The sequence below is a fragment of the Leptodactylus fuscus genome, chromosome 1 (genome assembly GCF_031893055.1).
Source record: "Leptodactylus fuscus isolate aLepFus1 chromosome 1, aLepFus1.hap2, whole genome shotgun sequence".
Taxonomy (NCBI): Eukaryota; Metazoa; Chordata; class Amphibia; order Anura; family Leptodactylidae; genus Leptodactylus; species Leptodactylus fuscus.
In genome coordinates this window covers 109,714,576-109,733,756 of record NC_134265.1, presented here as the reverse complement: position 1 = coordinate 109,733,756, position 19,181 = coordinate 109,714,576, and the positions used below count along the sequence as shown (strand labels likewise).

Sequence of the window (19,181 nt, the reverse complement as noted above, 5' to 3'; positions counted from 1 at the left end):
GCAGCACTGCTCCCATTTGTGAATCTTGGCTAGGGAGGCTTTGTTTTCATCTATGGAGCAGCACTATCAGGAAGGGAGGGAGGCATTCCTCACTGCTCTCACAGTACAGCGCTATAGACACTGTTGTGAGGAAGGACATTCCTGACTAACTGTCAGGAACGCCCTTCTGATGGTGAAGAGCTAAGGTACCAGCACCGATAGCTCTTCACCTGGGGCACATACCGGGAAAGCCCACAGTGCGCTGAATTCAGCGCACTTTCGGCTTTCTAGTGGTGTATTAAATCGCATGTGCCCCAAGTGATGAAAGGTCCTCTTCAAAGGGAGTCTATCATTTGAAAACTCATCCTTGTGCTCTGTCCCCTTCTTCCAGAACTTGTACCTTGCTCTGACCTCTGACGTCGCGCTGTCCCTATCTAAAATGTCAGGCTTGCACGATCAGCTTTGCCACTGTGGTTTTGGGCAGAGCCGACTGCACATGTCTGGGCGGCCATTTTGTGGTGTCTGATCATTTTAGCACAGTATGCTTGTATGATCAGACCACCACAAAATAGTCACCCAGCCATGCACAGTCGGCTCGGCCCGAACCTACAGTGGCACAGCTGATTGCGCATGGCTGACATTTTAGATAGGTACAGAGAGGATGCCCCAGAGTTAGGCACAAGTTCCAGAGAAGAGGAGGAGGGGCTGGAGCACAAGCATGTAAGGGGTGACAGATATGAAGCGGGGGGGGGGGGGCGCTCCATGATTTTCATTAGCATATCAGAAGAAACCAAATTTTGAAGAAACAGCAGGGAGAATCAAAGTAGTAAAGGTAGGAGTTAGAATAGCCTTTTTAAAGGCTATTCCAATGTGCCTTTACTTGAAAATGAGTTTTTCAAATGATAGACTCCCTTTAAAGGATTTTTACATCACCCATCGCTCATGCTTTCTTTTGTTAATTAGAACATAAACATGATTTTGGAGTTCTGCATTTAGTTGACTATACCAAAAGGTTCACAAGCTAGTTAAATTTTCAACAACTGCTTCTTAACTTCCTTTTGTAACGTCTGACTGTGTCATAAATCTACTTCCTAGATACAGAACAGCAAAGCTCCATTATATCACATGGAAATAAAATCAAGAGCACAATTAAACTTACTACTAAAACGCACAGGCTGGGCCAAGTTGACAGTTTGGAACCGAGGCCCTTCCCCATTTCTCACACGACCATGTCGTGTCTCCACACTCTCCTTTCCATGAAATCCTCTTTGGTCACCTCCCAGTCCTTAAAACAAAGGAAAGATAAATAAAGACAAAGGAAAACCGTATAATTCTGCCGTATTAAAATAATAACGCCATATTAAAACTCTGATGTTTAGTGACTGGTCTTCAGGGTAAGCACCAGATTTACAAATCCGCAACATGATCAGTCTGTTGTCAGAATAAGGGTGCTTTCACATCATCTTTTTCACGTCAGTTTAACAAATCATTTATTTTAATCAAAAAACTGACACAAACCGATGTCAACACATGCATCAACAAAACTGATCGGTTAACTAATGTGCATCTGTTTGCATTAGTTTTTTGCTTTTCTAAAAAAAAAAAAATAATAATAATCCACATTTTATGTTCAATAACTAAAGGCTATCCCTACATGTGTGCTGCTCCTGATGGTATTAGATGAAGCAAATGTGGGGGTAGTAGAGGAGCTGTCCCCCAAGTACTACAAGTCACAGCACAATTTTTTTTTACTTGAAGCACTCCCCAACTGTGTTTCACCCAATACCAATAAAGGTACTGCACATGTGAGGGGAGCAGACATGACAATGCACCTAATACCATCAGAGGCAGCACATATGGAGGGGGTCAAGCATTAGAGTGGCACACGTTGAGGGGGCAATCAATCCCTAATGGCCAGTTGGATTCCATTCAGAAGGTGTCCGTAAAAAAATAAAAAAAAGGACACCTTATGATAATGGACACAAACGGACGGTAACTGATGGCTATCAGTTACTGTCCATTATATTTCCGTTGCCCATAGACCTAATGGACAATTGCTGTCCGTTTTTTCAAACGGACAGAAAAATCCTGCATGTAGGATTTTTTTTGTCTGCTTGAAAAAACGGACATGATTGTAAATAGACACTAAAGGACACAAAGAGACACAAGATAAAATCCCATTGAAACTAATGGAAATTGCAAGCGGACTAGCTAGCGTCCGTTGCTAAAGTCTTGTACGGACAATAGCCACGGATACTGCTGAGCAGACACCAATGGTAGTGTGAACACACCCTTACACAGGAAATGAAAGGGAATGAAAAACAAATCATCGCAGGTCTGTAGTGGTTAAAGTACAGAAAAGTGTAGTAGTACATTCTTTTCTGTTTGAAATAACGGACATGGGGCATGCAGAGACCATAGCGGAGTGTTTTGTGTTTTTTTGTTTTTTTTTATTGGAGGCAATGTGTCCGCTGATGACACTTTTTATAAGGCAAACAGCTATAAAAACGTGTCAGTCAGGCGGACCTGCGTAACATGATATGAAAGCACCCAATCCTTTGCAAAAGGTTAAACTTGAAGCAAATCTGTACCACAATACACAAGTAATAGTCTTTTTGCTGTAGATTACTTGCGAAATCTGTATTGGAATAACTCTGTTATACGAGGATGCACCCCAAGGCTCTTTCCACGGTGTCATAACTACCATTCTTACAGTATCCAAGATACACACAACAGCATTATTATAAAGCCAAGTGCCAGATATGTTACGCAATTTCCAATCACAATTTTAAACAAAAAATAAAATAAAAATAGTGTGCAAGTCTGCCCCAAGCAAATCACGAAATTCTCCTAAAACTAAAAGATTCAAATGTGCAGAGCTCAAAATGAATCACTCAAAAAAATGTTTTAATATTATACATTAGTATTGTTTACAGTTTGTTAAACTAAGACCACGTCAGAATAGCCTTAAGAAAGGCTATTCTTCTGCTACCTTTATTATTCTGATCCGCGCCGCAGTTCCAATGTTATTTAGTCTCTTCACCACATGCAAATCAGTCTTGAGAAAGAACAGGGGCATTCCCCTTTGCTATAAAAGCACAGGGAGAGTCCTCTGTGCTGTCCAAAGATTCTCTAGCGACAACGCCATCTTCTCCCCACCGCCTCTTCATCGGCCAAGTCTTCAGCCAAAAGAGCCTACTGCCTATGTCAAATGGCCATTTTCCTGAGGCTGAATGGATGCTCGTGTAAGAGGCCACAGGAAAATGGCTGACAGACACGTAAACTTGGCTCTTTCGTCTGAAGTCGCGGCGAAGAGGCAGTGGGGAAAAGACTATGGAGGCGTCGCTGGAGAGTCTTCAGACAGCACAGAGGACACTCATTTGCATATGGCGAAAAAAAACAAAACAACACTGGAACGGTGTCGCAGATCCGAATAACAAAGGTAGGAGAAGTACAGTCTCTCTTAAGGCTATTCCGGCGTGGTCTTAGTTCAAAAAGGGATTCTAATGATACAATCCCTTTACATATTTCCTTCCATAGGTGTTAAGTCACTAGCTTACATGTATTAGAAGAGCCTTACAGCTTCTATATGGCTATGGTGGTAAACTATTTAACAAGTCAGACCGTGGAAAATAGGAGTCTCAATTGGCTTGGCCAACCAATTCTACACCCCTGATAAGCGGAGCTAAGGAACAAGAAAAATAAAGGGCTGATGCTGAGAATGTAATGGACAATTGGTAAAATACAAAACATGGTGAAAGGTAATACCAAATTGATTTTAACCGGTTAAGGACCGCCGTACGTAAATTTACGGCCTGCGGTCCAGGTACCTAAAGACCGGACTATTGTCAAAATACGTCCTGTCTTTAGGTACCTATTTTGCAGGGGGAGGGGTGCGGGGAGGACAGGGGTTAGGTGTTACGAACACCTAACCCCTTCCTCAATAACGTCCAGTCGGAACTGAGTCCGACTGGACGTTTTAACCCTTTCGATCGCGCCGTGAAACATCACGGCGCGATCGAAAGGCATCCGCCGACAATTGAAGCTGATCGGCACCCCCCGCGGCGAGATCGGAGGGTGCCGATAGCAGTAAAAGGTAGTCTGGGGTCTGGCCAGTGACCCCAGACTGCCCGGAGCCCCCACATACCTGGTGATCCTGCCAGGACCTTCTGATGTCAGGCTGTGCGTCTACACAGCCTGACATCCTGCTACGGAATGCCATGTGGGACACCTGCATGCTGTGTCTCACATGGCATTCTATATCAGCAAAGTATTGCTGATTGAAGTGTCCTAAATGGACACATGAAAAAGTAAAAAAAAAATGGAAAAAAAAATAAAATGAAATGTATGAAAAAAATTAATAAAGTTATAAAGCCCAAAAATCCCTTTTTCTCTATAGAAAATGAATTATATAAAAAAAGAACTAAAAAGTAATAAAAACAATGCATATTTGGTATTGTCGCGTCCGTAACAATCTGTACAATAAAACTGAAATAATATTTAATGTACACGGCGAACGCCGGGAAAAAAAACAAAAAAAAACGGAAAAAACTCGCCGGAAGTAATGATTTTTCACCATCTCACCATACAAAATATGCTATAAAAAGTGATCAAAAAGTCATATGCATCCGATAACAGTACCAATAAAAAGCGCAGGTTGTCCTGCAAAAAATAAGCCCTCAACCAACACTGTCAACCGAAAAATAAAAATTTTACGCCTCTTAGAAGATGCGATGCAAAAAAACATTGATTTATGTCCCCAAATGTGTTTTTCCTCTGCAGAACTAGTAACACATAAAAAAATAATATAAATGAGGTATCGCCGTAACCGTACCGACCCGCAGAATAAAGGGAACATGTTACTTATACTGTAGGCTGCATGGTGTAAAATTAAAAAAGTAAAACTCAATGCCAGGATTGATTTTTTTTTTCTAAATCCAGCAAAAAAGGGTTAATAAAATGTATTCAATAAGATGTAGACACCCAAAAACGGTGTCATTGCAAAATGCATCTTATCCCGCAAACAACAAGCCCTTATATGGCCGCGTCACCAGAAAAATAAAGAAAATACAGCATCCAGCAATGTGAAGACAAAAACCCGCAAAAATCGCCAAATTATTTGAACACAACTGGCTGCGTCAGGAAGGGAATATATAAGCTGTGCGAGCGAATATCAGGGGACACCCCAGATTTACACCTTATGAGGGAACAGACACCAGAAGTGACCCCTAAAGTGACCCCCAGAGTGACTCCCCCAATCATAGGAGCTACGGGGACATAGTAGGGAATTTGGTGTCTGCAATGTTCTCCGCACAGCTTATATATTCCCTCTTCGCCATCCGCTGTGCAGTCACGTCCGGGATACTAATACTCACTACACCCCCTGATAAATTCTTTGAGGGGTGCAGTTTTCAAAATGGGGTCACTCCTTTGGGGAATCCACTTTTCTGGTACCCTACAGGCTCTACAAACATGACATGGCGCCCAGATACCAAACATCTGAATCTGTACTCCAAAAGCCGCATAGCGCTCCTTTCCTTCTGCGCCCTGCTGTGCGCCCAAACTGCAGTTTATGACACATGTATGACACATGTATGACACATGTATGACACATGTATGACACATGTATGACACATGTATGACACATGTATGACACATGTATGACACATGTATGACACATGTATGACACATGTATGACACATGTATGACACATGTATGACACATGTATGACACTGGTGTACCCAGAATAACGGACGTAATGTCATATGTGGGTATAAACTGATATTAGGGCACAGCCGGACACAGAAGGGGAGAAGGGTCATTTGGTTTTTGGAGCACAGACGGTTTGGTTTTTGGATGCCATGACACTTTTGCAGGGCTGAAACGCCAGTAAAGTGGAATCCCCAGATATGAGACGTTATTTTGGAAACTACACCCCTGAAGGATTTATCCAGGGGTACAGAGAGCACTTTTAACCCCCAAGTGTTGCTATAACTTATTATCCATAAATGAATACGCAGCTGATTGTGAGAGGTGAAAATGACCATTTTTCCAGGAATATGTCATTTCAGTGCGTAATATGTTGTGCCCGCCTTGTATCAGAGATGAACGCTCTAAAAGCTGTTGTGCCCGGGATACCCACTTACCAGTTTTTGGAGTGTCTCTGCTGACATAAGTCAGGCACAACATGTTGCACACTGAAATGGCAAATCTGTAAAATTTTCATTTTTAACTTCTCTATCAGTTGCGATTTCATTTCTGGAAACTAAATAGATGCAACACTCAAGGGTTAAAAATTCTCACTACACCACTTGATAAATGCCATCAGTGGGGTAGTGTCCAAAATAGGGTGACATGTCTGCGGATTCCACTTTATTGGCAATTCAGGGGCTTTGCAAAAGTGGCATGACGTCCAAAAACCAAACTGTGCTCCAAAAACCAAAATAGCGCTCCTTCTCTTCTGTGCCCGGCTGTGCCCAAACAGCCATTTCTACCCACATATGGTATTAAGTACGTTATCCGGGGTACACCAGTGTCATACATGTGGGCATACACTGCTATTTGGGTACCCAGCAGGGTGCAGATGTGAAGGAGCAATATGTGCTTTTGGAGTGCAGATTTAGATTCTTCGTTTTTGGACACCATGTCACATTTGCAGAGACCCTAAAATTGCCCCTACAAAATGGGGTCACTTCTTGGTGAATTCCAGTTTACTGGCACCTCCAGGGCTCTGCAAAAACAACATGGTGCCCAGAAAGTCCCTCTAAATCTGTACCCTAAAAGCTAAAACGCACAGTGGTCCTTCCCTTCTGAGCCCTGCTGTGTGCCCAAGCAGCAGTTTACACCCACATATATAATTTTTTGACCCCCGGGATGGCCCACTTAATAGTTTTAGGAGTGCAGGTCTCTGACAACACAAAGTGGGTGCAACGTATTGGGCACCGAAATGGCATATTTTAAAAAATTTCAATTTTCATTTTGTACATTAATTTTTGGGAAGCATTTTAGGCTCAAAATGATAATACCCCTTGATACATTCCTTGACAGGTGTAGTTTCTAAAATGGGGTCACTTTTGAGGGGTTTCCATTGTATTGATACTTTAGGGGCTCTGCAAATGCGACATGGCCCCTGAAAACTATTCCAGCAACATATGCCCTCCAAAATCCAAATAGCGCTCTTTCCATTCTGAGCCCCAGCATGTACCCATACAGCAGATTTTGGCCACATATGGGGTATTGCCGTGTTCAGAAGAAATTGTGTAACAAACTGTGGGGGGCTTTTAATTCTTAAATTATTTGCAAAATTAAAACTATGGCGCTAAATGGACGATTTATTGGGAAAAAAAAGTAATTTTTCATTTTCACGTCCCAATGTTAATAAAATCTGTGAAACACCTGTGAGGCCAAAATACTCACTCTACCCCTAGATAAATTCTATGAGGGGTGTAGTTTCCAAAATGGGGTCACTTATAGGGGGTTTCCACTGTATTGGTACTTTAGGGGCTCTGCAAATGCTACATGGGACCTGAAAAATATTCCAGCAAAATCTGCCCTTCAAAAGCCAAATAGCGATCTTTCCATTCTGAGCCCCGCCATGTTCCCATACAGCAAATTATGACCCCATATGGGGCATTTCTGTGTTCAGGAGAAATTGTGTAACGAACTTTAGGGAGCTTTTTCTCCTTTATCCTCTTGTGAAAATTAAAAATTTGTGGCTAAATTGACAGTTTGTTGGAAAAAAAGTAATTTTTCATTTTCATGGCCCAATGTTAATAAAATCTGTGAAACAGCTGTAGGGTCAAAATGCTCACTCTACCCTTTAATATGTTCTGTGGGGGGTGTAGTTTCCCAAATGGGGTCAATTTTAGGGGGTTTCCACTGTATTGGTACTCTAGGGGCTCTGCTAATGCGACATGGCACCTAAAAATAATTCCAGCAAAATCTGCCATCCAAAAGCAAAATAGCTCTCCTTCCATTCTGAGCCCCGCCATGTTCCCATACAGCAGATTATAGCCACATATGGGGTATTGCCGTGTTCAGGAGAAATTGTTTAACAAACCGTGGGGGGCTTTTACTCCTTTAACCCCTTGTGAAAATGAAAACTTTGGAGATAAAGTGACATTTTAGTAATTTTTCATTTACACATCCCAATGTTAGTAAAATCTGTGAAACAACTGTAGGGTCTAAATGCTGACTATACCACTTGATGAATTCTGTGAGGGGTGTGGATTCTAAAATGGGGTCACTTTTGGGGGGTTTCCACTGTTTTGGTACTCTAGGGTCTCTGCAAATAAGGCATGGCGCTGAAAATTATTCCAGCAAAATCTGCTGTTCAAACACCCAGTGTCGCTTCTTCCCTTCCATGCACTGCCGTGTGCCCAAAAATCAGTTTACACCCACATGTGGGGTATTTCTGTGCACGGGAGAAATTGTATAATAAATTGTTAGATGCATTTTCTCCTTTAACCCTTTGTGAATGTGTTAATTTTAGGTCTAAATGAATGTATTAGTGAAAAAAAATAAAATATCTAAATTTCACTGCCATATTATTTTTATTCTTATGAAATGCTTAAAGGGTTAACAAACATCCCAAATGCTGTTTTGAATAATTTGAGGGGTGCAGTTTTGAAAATGGGGTAATTTATGGGGGTTTCTATTATACAGGCCTTTATAATTACTTTCAGAACTGAAGTGGTCCCTAAAAAATTGGTTTGGAGAATTTTCTTGTAAATCTGAAAAAATCGCTGTTACACTTGTAAGCCTTGTGACGTCCAAAATAAAAAGACAATCAAAAGATGATGCCGATATAAAGCAGAGATATGGGAGATAATATTTATTCATGTATTTGGGTGGTATGACTATCTGCCTGAAAAGCAGAGAATTTCACATTTTGAAAATTGCAATTTTTTTCAAATTTCCATCAAATTTCCTAGTTTTTTTTATAAATAAATGCAAAAATATTGATTAGTGTTTACCACTAACATGAAGTATAATGTGTTACGAGAAAACAGTCTCAAAATCATTTGTGTAAGTTAAAGCGTCTCAAAGTTATTGCCATTTAAAGTGACATGTCAGTTTTGAAAAAAGAGGCCTGGTCTTTAACATACTTTTGGGCCTGGTCCTTAACCGGTTAATGTGAGAAGGTTAATTTCAATTGCCAGTAAATATACAAAAAAAAAAAAAAAAAAAAAAAAAAGTCTTCTGGTCAATATAATAAAAAAAATAAAAAACACTTTTCTAAACCCAGTTTACATTTCACTTATTAAAGAGAACTGTGCGAAAAGGTTGCTGACCTCTTGTGACATACAAGTCCATATGGTTGGCGGACACAGCTGCGAGCTGCAGCAGAAAGGCAGGTGTGGGTCTGGATATAGCCCACAAGAATGTGTTGTGCTGAGAGATTTTAATGCCACTTGTGCTTGGTGCAGTATCAGTATCAGACAAGACATATGCCCCTATTTCAGGAGCAGTGAAATATCGCTACCCTCATAACACCATTCTGGAATTTGTTTCCTGTTTTACATATGCAGATATAGTTAGAGTTTAACCAACTTGTTAACACCAGAACCATTTGAAACCGTAGCCAGGATGAAACAATACTGACATCATTCTGTCACTTGTAATGTAGCGGAAACGCCTGCTTGTACAGTTCCACATTTCTCATGCATTTCCAAAATAAACTCTTATTCCATTAATCCAAAAGAAAGATCCCAGGATGTTAGAATGAAGTAAATATGGGAAATATATTTTGGCACACAGCGTTGTAACTTAGATCACCTCACTTTGATATGCCACACTCTTTTGGTGCAAGTAGTAAAAGTTTCTAAAACATCTGATAAATATGGTGCAAGGCACGTTACAGTTTTTTGTTGCAAATGACGACAGAATTCTGGGTTCTGCCAGTAAATTTCGCCCCTACTATAAAGAATATATACATGTATACAGTGTAGGGCTTTATAGTTACACAGTTTTCCGTGGAGTTAAATTTACCTTCCTTCAGCAGTTTCTGCATGCTGGGCCCATTGCTACTGACTGGTTCCATATCAGGTCATGTGATTGGAAACAACTAGCACTCCCTGGGTTGCTACACGCCCTCCTTTCCTCTCCTGATTTCACAGGTAATTACCCGTGCAAACAGAAAAGAAGGTTAAGCAATATGGAGGCCGGGTGCTGGTTTCAATCTTGTGATCCTGGGCTGGAACAAGCCAACTTTTTGCATCCTTTAATAGATGCCACTCCACTGATTCCGACGCAGCTAGAAGTTTAGATTCTCTAATGTCAGGTGGGTGGTCCCAGACTAATTCACATATTGGGTACTGAAACTAACGGTACTGGTTGACACATTGGGGGGCGACAGAAAAAAATTCTAGTAGTGCCAGGATCAATGGAGCAGAGTCTATTTAAGGATGCAAAGAACTGATGTTGGAAAGAACTCTTTATTTCTTTTAAAATGTACACAATCAAGTTGCGGTTACTCCAAAACGTCATTTGAGCACTTACCCGGACAGTTAACCTCATCACTCTCATCCTCGCACGTTGGCCAACCATCACATTGCCACTGCAAGGGAATACACTGGATTGCTCCACTGTGGCATGCAAACTGCACATGTGTACAGCGCAATTCTAGAAAAGAAAAAAAAAATTGTATAAATACTATTTATGTAACCAACCTCATTAAATGTATTAAATTTAGGGAGACAAAATGGTTTCATAAAGAAGCTTTAAAAAAAAAAAAAAAAAAAAAAACATCCAAGGACAGTCCCAATAATAAGCTGGCGATAACACACAATGTATATTAATATTAGTTGTTATAGCAATATCCAACATGACTTTATCATGTATTATGAATTTGTTAAAAGTAACAAAATGGCAGATGTAAGAGCACTTATCCTGATTGCGGCATTTTTTTTCCCCCTTTTACTCCAGAGCCCTGCTGTGCAGACAGACTTAAAATATTCTGCCTGCTGCTAATACTAAAGGGTCATGGAAAATTTCCACATAATGAGCTAATATGGAGTAAACTTTCTTGGTCCACAGACTAGTGTCCATGCAGCCACAGGTCAGTTCACAGTGTAGTGTAAAATCCTGCCGTTAAAGGGGCTCTATCATTGGAAAAAGTCATTTTTAGCTAAGCACATCCTTGCATAGACTTTCGAAAGGCTATTTCAGACCTACCTATTGCATGTAAATTGCCTCAGTAGATTTTGAATAAGTCTGTTTTTATGCATATGCTAATTAGCTTCTCCGTGCATCGGAAGTCTCACCATGCACCCTCTCTGCTATTCTCTATGGGTATGTACAGCAGAGGCTGCTGTGCTGATGACTCATCTCTGCTATACATACACATAGAGCAGACTGTGATCACAGGCACTTCCAATGCACAGAGAAGGCTAATTAGTATATGAATAAAAACGGACTTATTCAAAATCTACTGAGGAGATTTACATACAAAAGGTATGTGTGGAATAGTCTTTCTAAAGGCTACACAAGTATGTGCTTAGCTAAAAATGCAATAGAACTGCTGTTTTTTTTGCAAAGCATTGCAATGCATTACCAAACCTTCCTGTGCCCAGGGAACAGCTCCCCATTCCTGTCTTCTAGTAGTGGACGGAATAAGTTAGCTAGGGAGACAGGGGAGGGTGTGAGGTGTTAGTAATGGGCGGGATGGCTAGGCTAGAGAAATAAGGTGGATTGGAGGGGCTAATAATGGGCGGGATCGCTAGGCTAGAGAGACAAGGAGGGTGGAGGCTGGAAGTAATAGGCAGGATCGCTAGGTTAGTGGGAGGGGGGAGCTGAGTGAGAGGGTGCTAGAAGCTGCACAGCAGGAAGCTAACCCTTGGAAACAAAAGCAGAGGATGCAGCAGCAACCAGAGACAACCAGAAATCACTCCAAACACTGCCAAAGGAATATTGGTGTACTTAGTAACCCATTACTATCATTAGTAGACCTTTCTTTAAAAAATAAATAAATAAAATGATTTTCTGCCAGAAAACCTCTTTTAAGGGGTTAAAATATAATAAAGCCATAGACGTTTGGTATCCCCGAAATCGTACCAAAACAGAGTACACATGACATAATTTTGGCTGTACAGTGAACACCGTAAAAAGGAAGCCTGTAAGAAAGTCGCACAAATGCACTTTTTCTTCAAATCCACTGAATTTTTTTCTAGCTTCCCAGTACATTGTACAAAATAATTAAATGGTAGCATCATGAAGAAAAATTTGTTCCACAAACACTAAGACCTCATATGACTCAGAGCATAAAAATAAAGTTATGGGGTGTGAAAGTGCGTATATGTCTGTACGCGGTGGTGGGGGGGGGGGGGGGCTGCATCAAAAACTATACAAAAATCGAAAAATGCCTGCGGCGGAAAGGGGTTAAATACCAGTAAGTGAAAAAATAATAAGAGGTGATAACATTTAAGAGTCCATGTATTTATCCAAGTTCATGATGCACACACGGCATAAAAATAACTTCAAGGCTGTTACCCCAGCACGGACAACCTAGCCAGTCTCCTCTGATGCATTTGGAAATGGTGCTACCAGTTCTCAATCAGAGAGTGTGGGTAAGAGCCGATTCTAGGCTAATATGCACAGGCTCCCCGGATACACCTTAATAAAATGTGACACATAGAAACAATCCTTGCACCTCAACGCATCTTGATTCCTAATCTTCCCCCGCTTTTCTCTAAGTTTTGCCATCAATCCCATTATGTCTCAGCACAGCGTCACACAGCCAGCTTATCCTTGCCTCTGTATCTTCCCAATTTATATAACACACCATAAGAACACAGTCAAGAAGGCTGAACTGTCATCCTTTTCCTTGTGATAGGAGATGGTTAATCCTTGTTAGTATCCTAGATAAAGGTTTGTGTCTTCTCCATTGACTAGTCTGTGTGAAAGACCATGCAAATGTTATGATACAGGGAATTCTGGTCCCTGTAATGGGTGAGACATAGATCTCCATACACTAAAGGAGAGAAGGCATGTCAACAAAGCCTGATTCGCACTGGTACTATATAGAGAAAAACATCACACATTAAATATCATAATGGAGTGTGGGAAGGTTTCATATTTGGTGGAATGTCTCATCTGAGACACTGATGATAAATCCTATAGATATAGCATAATGTCCCAAAGAGATGGGTCCACATTTGGAACATCCAAGTATCTGTAGAGCAGGAGATTTCCTGACCCCCTCTTGCAGATACAGCAAGTAGACAGTATGTTGTAAATATGCCATATATGTCCCAGATTTAAAAACCCTAATAATAGAACGGAAAACAAATCCAGCACATATTATTTCACCCTTCTCAGTGAATGAAATATAAGAGGTGAGCTTAAAGGGGTTGGCCACTTTCAGACCAATATTGACAAACAAATGTACAATAAAAAGATATACAATTTTCCAATATACTTTCTGTATCAATTCCTCACGGTTTTCTAGATCTCCGCTTGCTGTCATTCATTCTGTTACTTCTAGAGGATGAAACTCTGACCGTGGTCATGTGACTTACAGCACCTGTGCACTCATCACATGACCATGGACCGTAAATCACATGACCATGGTCAGAGTTTTATCTCCTAGAAGTAACAGAATTAATGACAGCAAGCAGAGATCTAGAAAATCATGAGGAATTGATACAGAAAGTATATTGGAAAATTGTATATCTTTTTATTGTACATTTGTTTGTCAATATTGGTCTGAAAGTGGCCAACCCCTTTAAGCTCTCTTCTCATGTGCATTCAGTGGCTCCATCAATTCTGTAAACAAGTATAACCCAACATAGCCAGAATCCCAACAGACCTCATTATAAATTAATAATTTGTCACCATTTGTAAAGAGAAGATGTTGGTGGATTAATCCCATTTATCTAACAGATTTCCATGGTTTGTATAAAATGTTAGCAGAGACCCATAGAAGCCTCTGTCCATTTAAGGTTATGGGTACTCTGGCTTCCTGTGGCAGCAGCAATTGGTGCCAAAAAGTAATGTTGACGCCTTGGACACTGGTATAAGTACACATCCTCACCAACATGGAGACTCAATTACTTTCCCAACTGGAAATTTAGAAGACCTATCTGCAGCATACAAACACATGTCTTATTACCTGAACTGGTAGTATGTTAAAGCAAGAAATATATACTCTGCCCAACAGATAAACACGTACAGCCACCGAATCCACTGTTTTTACCAGATAAAAAAATTAAAGTGGACAAGCTATATTTAATATGTACAATCCCCTCTTACTGCCCATTCAATACCACATGAATGTAGCAGAATGGTGGGAGGGAGGAGACAAATGTGTCTACCTAAAATAGTCCAGAGAAAGACTTTGTCATAGATATCACAGAGCAACCAAGAGCCAGAAGAGAGAAACACTCTAATGGGTCCATGCATTATAATTACCTAGCTGGCTACCATTCACAAAGGGGTTGTCTTTAATAGGTAACTAAATAAGACAGATAAAGGTAAAGCCAAACCCATCAGAGTCTTAATTAGTGCAAACACAGCAAAGTACAGGAAATCTTTTCTATGCTAAGAGACTGTTCACATTATACTATGCAATAACCGTTTTACAGTATCCTACACTATTCCATACAGAAAAAAAAAAGACTACTGACACACACTATCCTAGAAAGAGACAAAAAGGTCAGTCTTTTGGCCTCTGTCAGCCCCATGGAGTTTATTAGTGTATACAGAGTGCCATGAGAACATAATCTTAATAGCTTTTTTGCCCCTTACCACATACATGACATATTAACAGTATTCCAAAAATGTCTAATAAGGTCCAACTGCTCTGACCACAATACCTCTGTGACATGCTCCATCCCAAGGCCTACTGCGTGTGTGTGGCCCCTAAAGTAAATTAAAGGGGCTCTATCATTGGGAAAAGTCATTCTTAGCTAAGCACATACTTGTAGAGCCTTTAGAAAGGCTATTCCACACATACACATATTACATACCTTTTGTATGTAAATTGCCTCAGTAGTTTTTGAATAAGATCGTTTTTTTTTTTTATTATTCATATGCTAATTAGCCTCCTCCATGCAGTCTGGGAGTGTCTGTGTCTGTTATTCTCTATGTGTATGTGTAGCAGAGGCTGCTGATGGATGACTCCTCTCTCTGCTCTCACACACAGAGAATAGCAGACTGTGATCACAGACACTTCCGGATTGCACACTAGAAGCTAATTAGCATATATATAAAAACGGGCTCATTCAAAAACTACTGAATCAATTTACATACAAAACGTAGGTGTGGAATAGCCTTTCTAAAGGCTATGCAAGTATGTGCTTAGCTATAAATGACTTTTTTTTATATTGACTTTTTCCAATGATAGAGCCTCTTTAAATCCACACTTTTTGCATATTAGAAGTTTAATAGTTGATTTTTCAAGCCATTCAGCAGAAGCTTTCACATCTACAAAAATATTTACATTGTTGTGGATGAGGGGATAAATACTTAATGGAATATATTGCACATTTGGGGTATATTTACATGAGACAATTTTGTAGCCGATTTTGAGATATTATAGCAATATTGCGGCAAAAAAAACCAAAACAAAAACAAAGCCACAAAACAGGCACATATAAATACACCCCAAGGCTGGGTCCTCAGCACAAGCCTCATGCATCTGAAACCATGCCCACATGCTGTACAGGTACAGTGTTAACTAGCACACAGATTTACCCCTCCCCCAACATGATAGTTATTGGTATCACAGGTAAACCTGTGGCATTACCAGCAAAATCGTGCAGTCACATACTACTTGAAAACCCTGCTGACAGCACAGAAGCATGGGTGGGAATGCATGCGGCTAGCGCTATGTGAGAACCTTGCCTTACTGACCCAATAAAGACACTATCCATCTACTCACTACTAACACTAGAAGCATGCTCACCTGATTGCAGTCTTGCCAGAACTACTTGAGGACCTGAAATTTAAAATTTAAAAAACACTTACCAAAAAAATCAGAGAATAATGTACAAGAAGGAAAACAGTGTATAAAACAAAAACAGTTTGTGTAAAACAAAAACAGCTTTTTTTGTTTTACATGAAACATTTTACTCATCATGACACAATTGTGTCACTTCACTGCCATGGTGAGACTGAAGGATCTAAAGGTCACATGTGGGGAAAAAAACATAGCTGAAAATTGTCATATTCTGGAGTATGCACAAAAAAGATGTATACAATTTCTTTCTAGATCACACAAATAATTACATCTATGGGGCTGGGAGACGGATTGTTTTTCCCCTCTCTAACCCTAAAGAGACTGCCAGGGTAGGAACACATTAGGGTTAGGGGATACAGTATACAAAGTCAAAAACAAACGTGGACTGAAAAAAAGAGAAGCAGATACATGTCGTATAAAGAGGATCTTTCAGTGCCTTCATCAACTCCATCTCTTTGCAGCGTTCACTAAGTGCTGCTCCACCGACTCTGGTATTGTTGGAATTCTCTTCTCTGGCCCCCACCAGTCCTGAGCAATCAAAGCTGTTAGGTTGTCAGGTGGGTGGTCCTAGACTGGAGTAGATAGTTTGGGACCACCCACCTCACATTAGAAAGCCTAATTAGCGCTAAAACAAAAAATTATTGCTCAGGAATTATGAGCGCTAGAGAAAAAAAAAATATCAACTGTGCAGAGTGAAGCTTATTGAAGGATGCAACACAATGTTACAGAACACATTACAGGGATAACTTACCTTTGTTGTTTGTCAGTTTTGTTGATTTCAAGAAAATTAAACTTTGAAGGCTTACGTAAATGAGGCAGTGGGTGCACTGGGGTCAGATCACTCAGACATCTACTACCTCCTGCCTGCATCACCCTATGAAGAAAAGTTTAAACTTCCATTGTTGATTTGACCTGTCCTCCTTAAAGAGGACCTTTCACCATTTTTCCCATAGGCAGTTCTATATACTGCCGGAAAGCTGACAGTGTGCTCAGTGAGTTCAGCGCACTGTCGGCTTTCCCGATCTGTGCCCGGTGTGAAGAGCTTATGGTCCGGTACCGTAGCTCTTCTATGGTCAGAAGGGCGTTTCTGACAGTTAGCCAGGAACGTCCTTCTGCCTCGCGGAGCCTATCGCGCTGTGCTGTGGAGCGGGGAGGAACGCCCCCTCCCCTCCTGATAATGCTGGTCTATGGACGAGCTGTGTGAGCAGAGGGAGGGGGCGTTCCTCCCCGCTCCACAGCACAGCGCAATAGGCGCCGCGAGGCAGAAGGACGTTCCTGGCTAACTGTCAGAAACGCCCTTCTGACCATAGAAGAGCTACGGTACCGGACCGTAAGCTCTTCACCCGGGGCACAGATCGGGAAAGCCGACAGTGTGCTGAACTCAGCGCACTGTCAGCTTTCTGGCAGTACATAGAACTGCCTTTGGGAAAAATGGTGAAAGGTCCTCTTTAAGCAGCAAGGTCAGTGCTCTTAAATTTGAAAGCCGCCCCCAGTGCACCAACTGCATAAGACTTCAAAGTTGTTTTTCTACAAATTTACAAAAGTACCCAACATAACAAAAGGTTTATCGCTATAATGTTTTCTGTAAGATGGTGTTGACAGTTGAACATGTTTGGCGAGTAGGTGGTAGATTCCCTTTAAGGGTGAGTTCACATGGGGTTTTTTGGTCAGGGTTCTGAGGCCGTATCCGCCTCAAAACCCTGACCAAAAAGATGACTTCCATTGAAATCAATGGGAACCGCTCAGGTCTTTTTTTCCTGGAAAAAAGAAGCGAGGTGCTCATTCTTCAGGTCAAGTCGCCTCGCAATTCGGCCTGAAGACATACCCTCCTCCAGACTAAGCCCATTCATTGGGCCTAATCCGGAGCAGAGTGAGTGGCTGGATGCCAAAGCCGTGCACCAGCTTTCAATCGCGGCTACCCGGTTTTTGAATCGGAAACTGAGATGTCCTCCAAAATGATTAGGGGAATGGGTGGACTGGAGTACAACAATAGATTAACAAACTTGGGGTTATTCAGTTTAGAGAAAAGACGTCTACGGGGAGTTCCAATAACAATGTACAAATACATGAAGGGACAATACAAAGAACTTTCTAAGGATCTTTTTACTCCTAGGCTAGTGACAGTGACAAGAGGACATCCTCTACCTATGTCTGGAGGAGAGAAGGTTTCACCAGAAACATAGAAGGGGATTCTTCACAGTAAGAACAGCGAGGCTCTGGGACTCTCTGCCCCAAGAAGTGGTGATGGTGGATTCACTAAACAAGTTCAAAGTGGGCCTGGATGCCTTTCTTGAAGAGAAAAATATAACAGGTTATGGACTCTAGATTTTAAGGACACGTTGTTCCAGGGTTTTTATACTGACTGCCAGATTTGGAGTCGGGAAGGAATTTTTCCCCTGAAATGGGGCAATTGACATGAGCCTTATGGGGCTTTTTGCCTTCCCCTGGATCAACACTGTAGGGAGCCTAGGGTTATAGGTTGGACTTGATGGACTGATGTCTTCATCCAATCTCATCTACTATGTAAGGTTCCAATCCAAAAAAAACCGTGTGAACTTACCCTAATAGGTTCTCACCCTTCGTAATCCACACCTGGGTTTGGCTTTACCCTTACAGCCGCTCCCCTCATTTAAGATGGGACTTCATGGTGACTTTGGCTGTGACTCCAGTCGTGCAAACAAAGATCGCATAATGTCCTCTGTCTTCCACAAATAATGTTAGTGAATGCACATGGAGTCACATTGTAACCCCATGTACACCGCAACTTCCAGAGGCAAAAATAAAAAATATCAAGCAATGTCAGGCCTGGTTCCCGTCTAGGCATAGGTTTCCATTTGGGGAGTCAGCTTGGAGACCGCCCCAAACGGAAACATAATTCGCATTAAAAAAAAGCGGTTACCTCAGGAAACCCACAGACCCCATAGACTATAATGGGGTCCATGTAGTTTCCGCACGAAAAACGCAGAGAGAAAAGTGCTGCTTGCAGGACTTTTCTCTCTGCATTTTTCATGCGGAGAGAGGAACAGAATGGCTTAACACAGATGGGAACCGAGCCTCACAGTAGGACTCCAGTTAGAGGGCATTTGCCCTTGCACCTGTGTCCGCCCTGCGTCACACCGCTGGGTTTCCGTCCTGAGCTCTGGAGAAACTGGACAGGGGACGGCTACCTGGTGGACAGTTTTAAAACATATTCATTTGAACGGGTTTTAAAAGCAAACCGCCGGTGTCCGCCTGCAGCCTCTCC

The 19,181-nt window shown here is 41.4% G+C and overlaps 1 protein-coding gene across 3 annotated transcripts in view; it reads right to left on the bottom strand.

Annotated features, from left to right (window-relative positions):
• DGCR2 (DiGeorge syndrome critical region gene 2) overlaps window positions 1-19,181 on the bottom strand; it is a 44,042-nt gene that overhangs the window by 13,584 nt on the left and 11,277 nt on the right. For 2 of the 3 annotated variants that reach the window (XM_075275654.1, XM_075275662.1), the window contains exons 2-4: window positions 15,884-15,916; window positions 10,480-10,602; window positions 1,139-1,264 (exon numbers count right to left, since the gene is read on the bottom strand). In XM_075275654.1, coding sequence (XP_075131755.1) covers window positions 1,139-1,264; window positions 10,480-10,602; window positions 15,884-15,916 — 282 coding nt within the window. The remainder of the gene's footprint in view (window positions 1-1,138; window positions 1,265-10,479; window positions 10,603-15,883; window positions 15,917-19,181) is intronic. The other variant, XM_075275669.1, reaches the window with a different exon arrangement.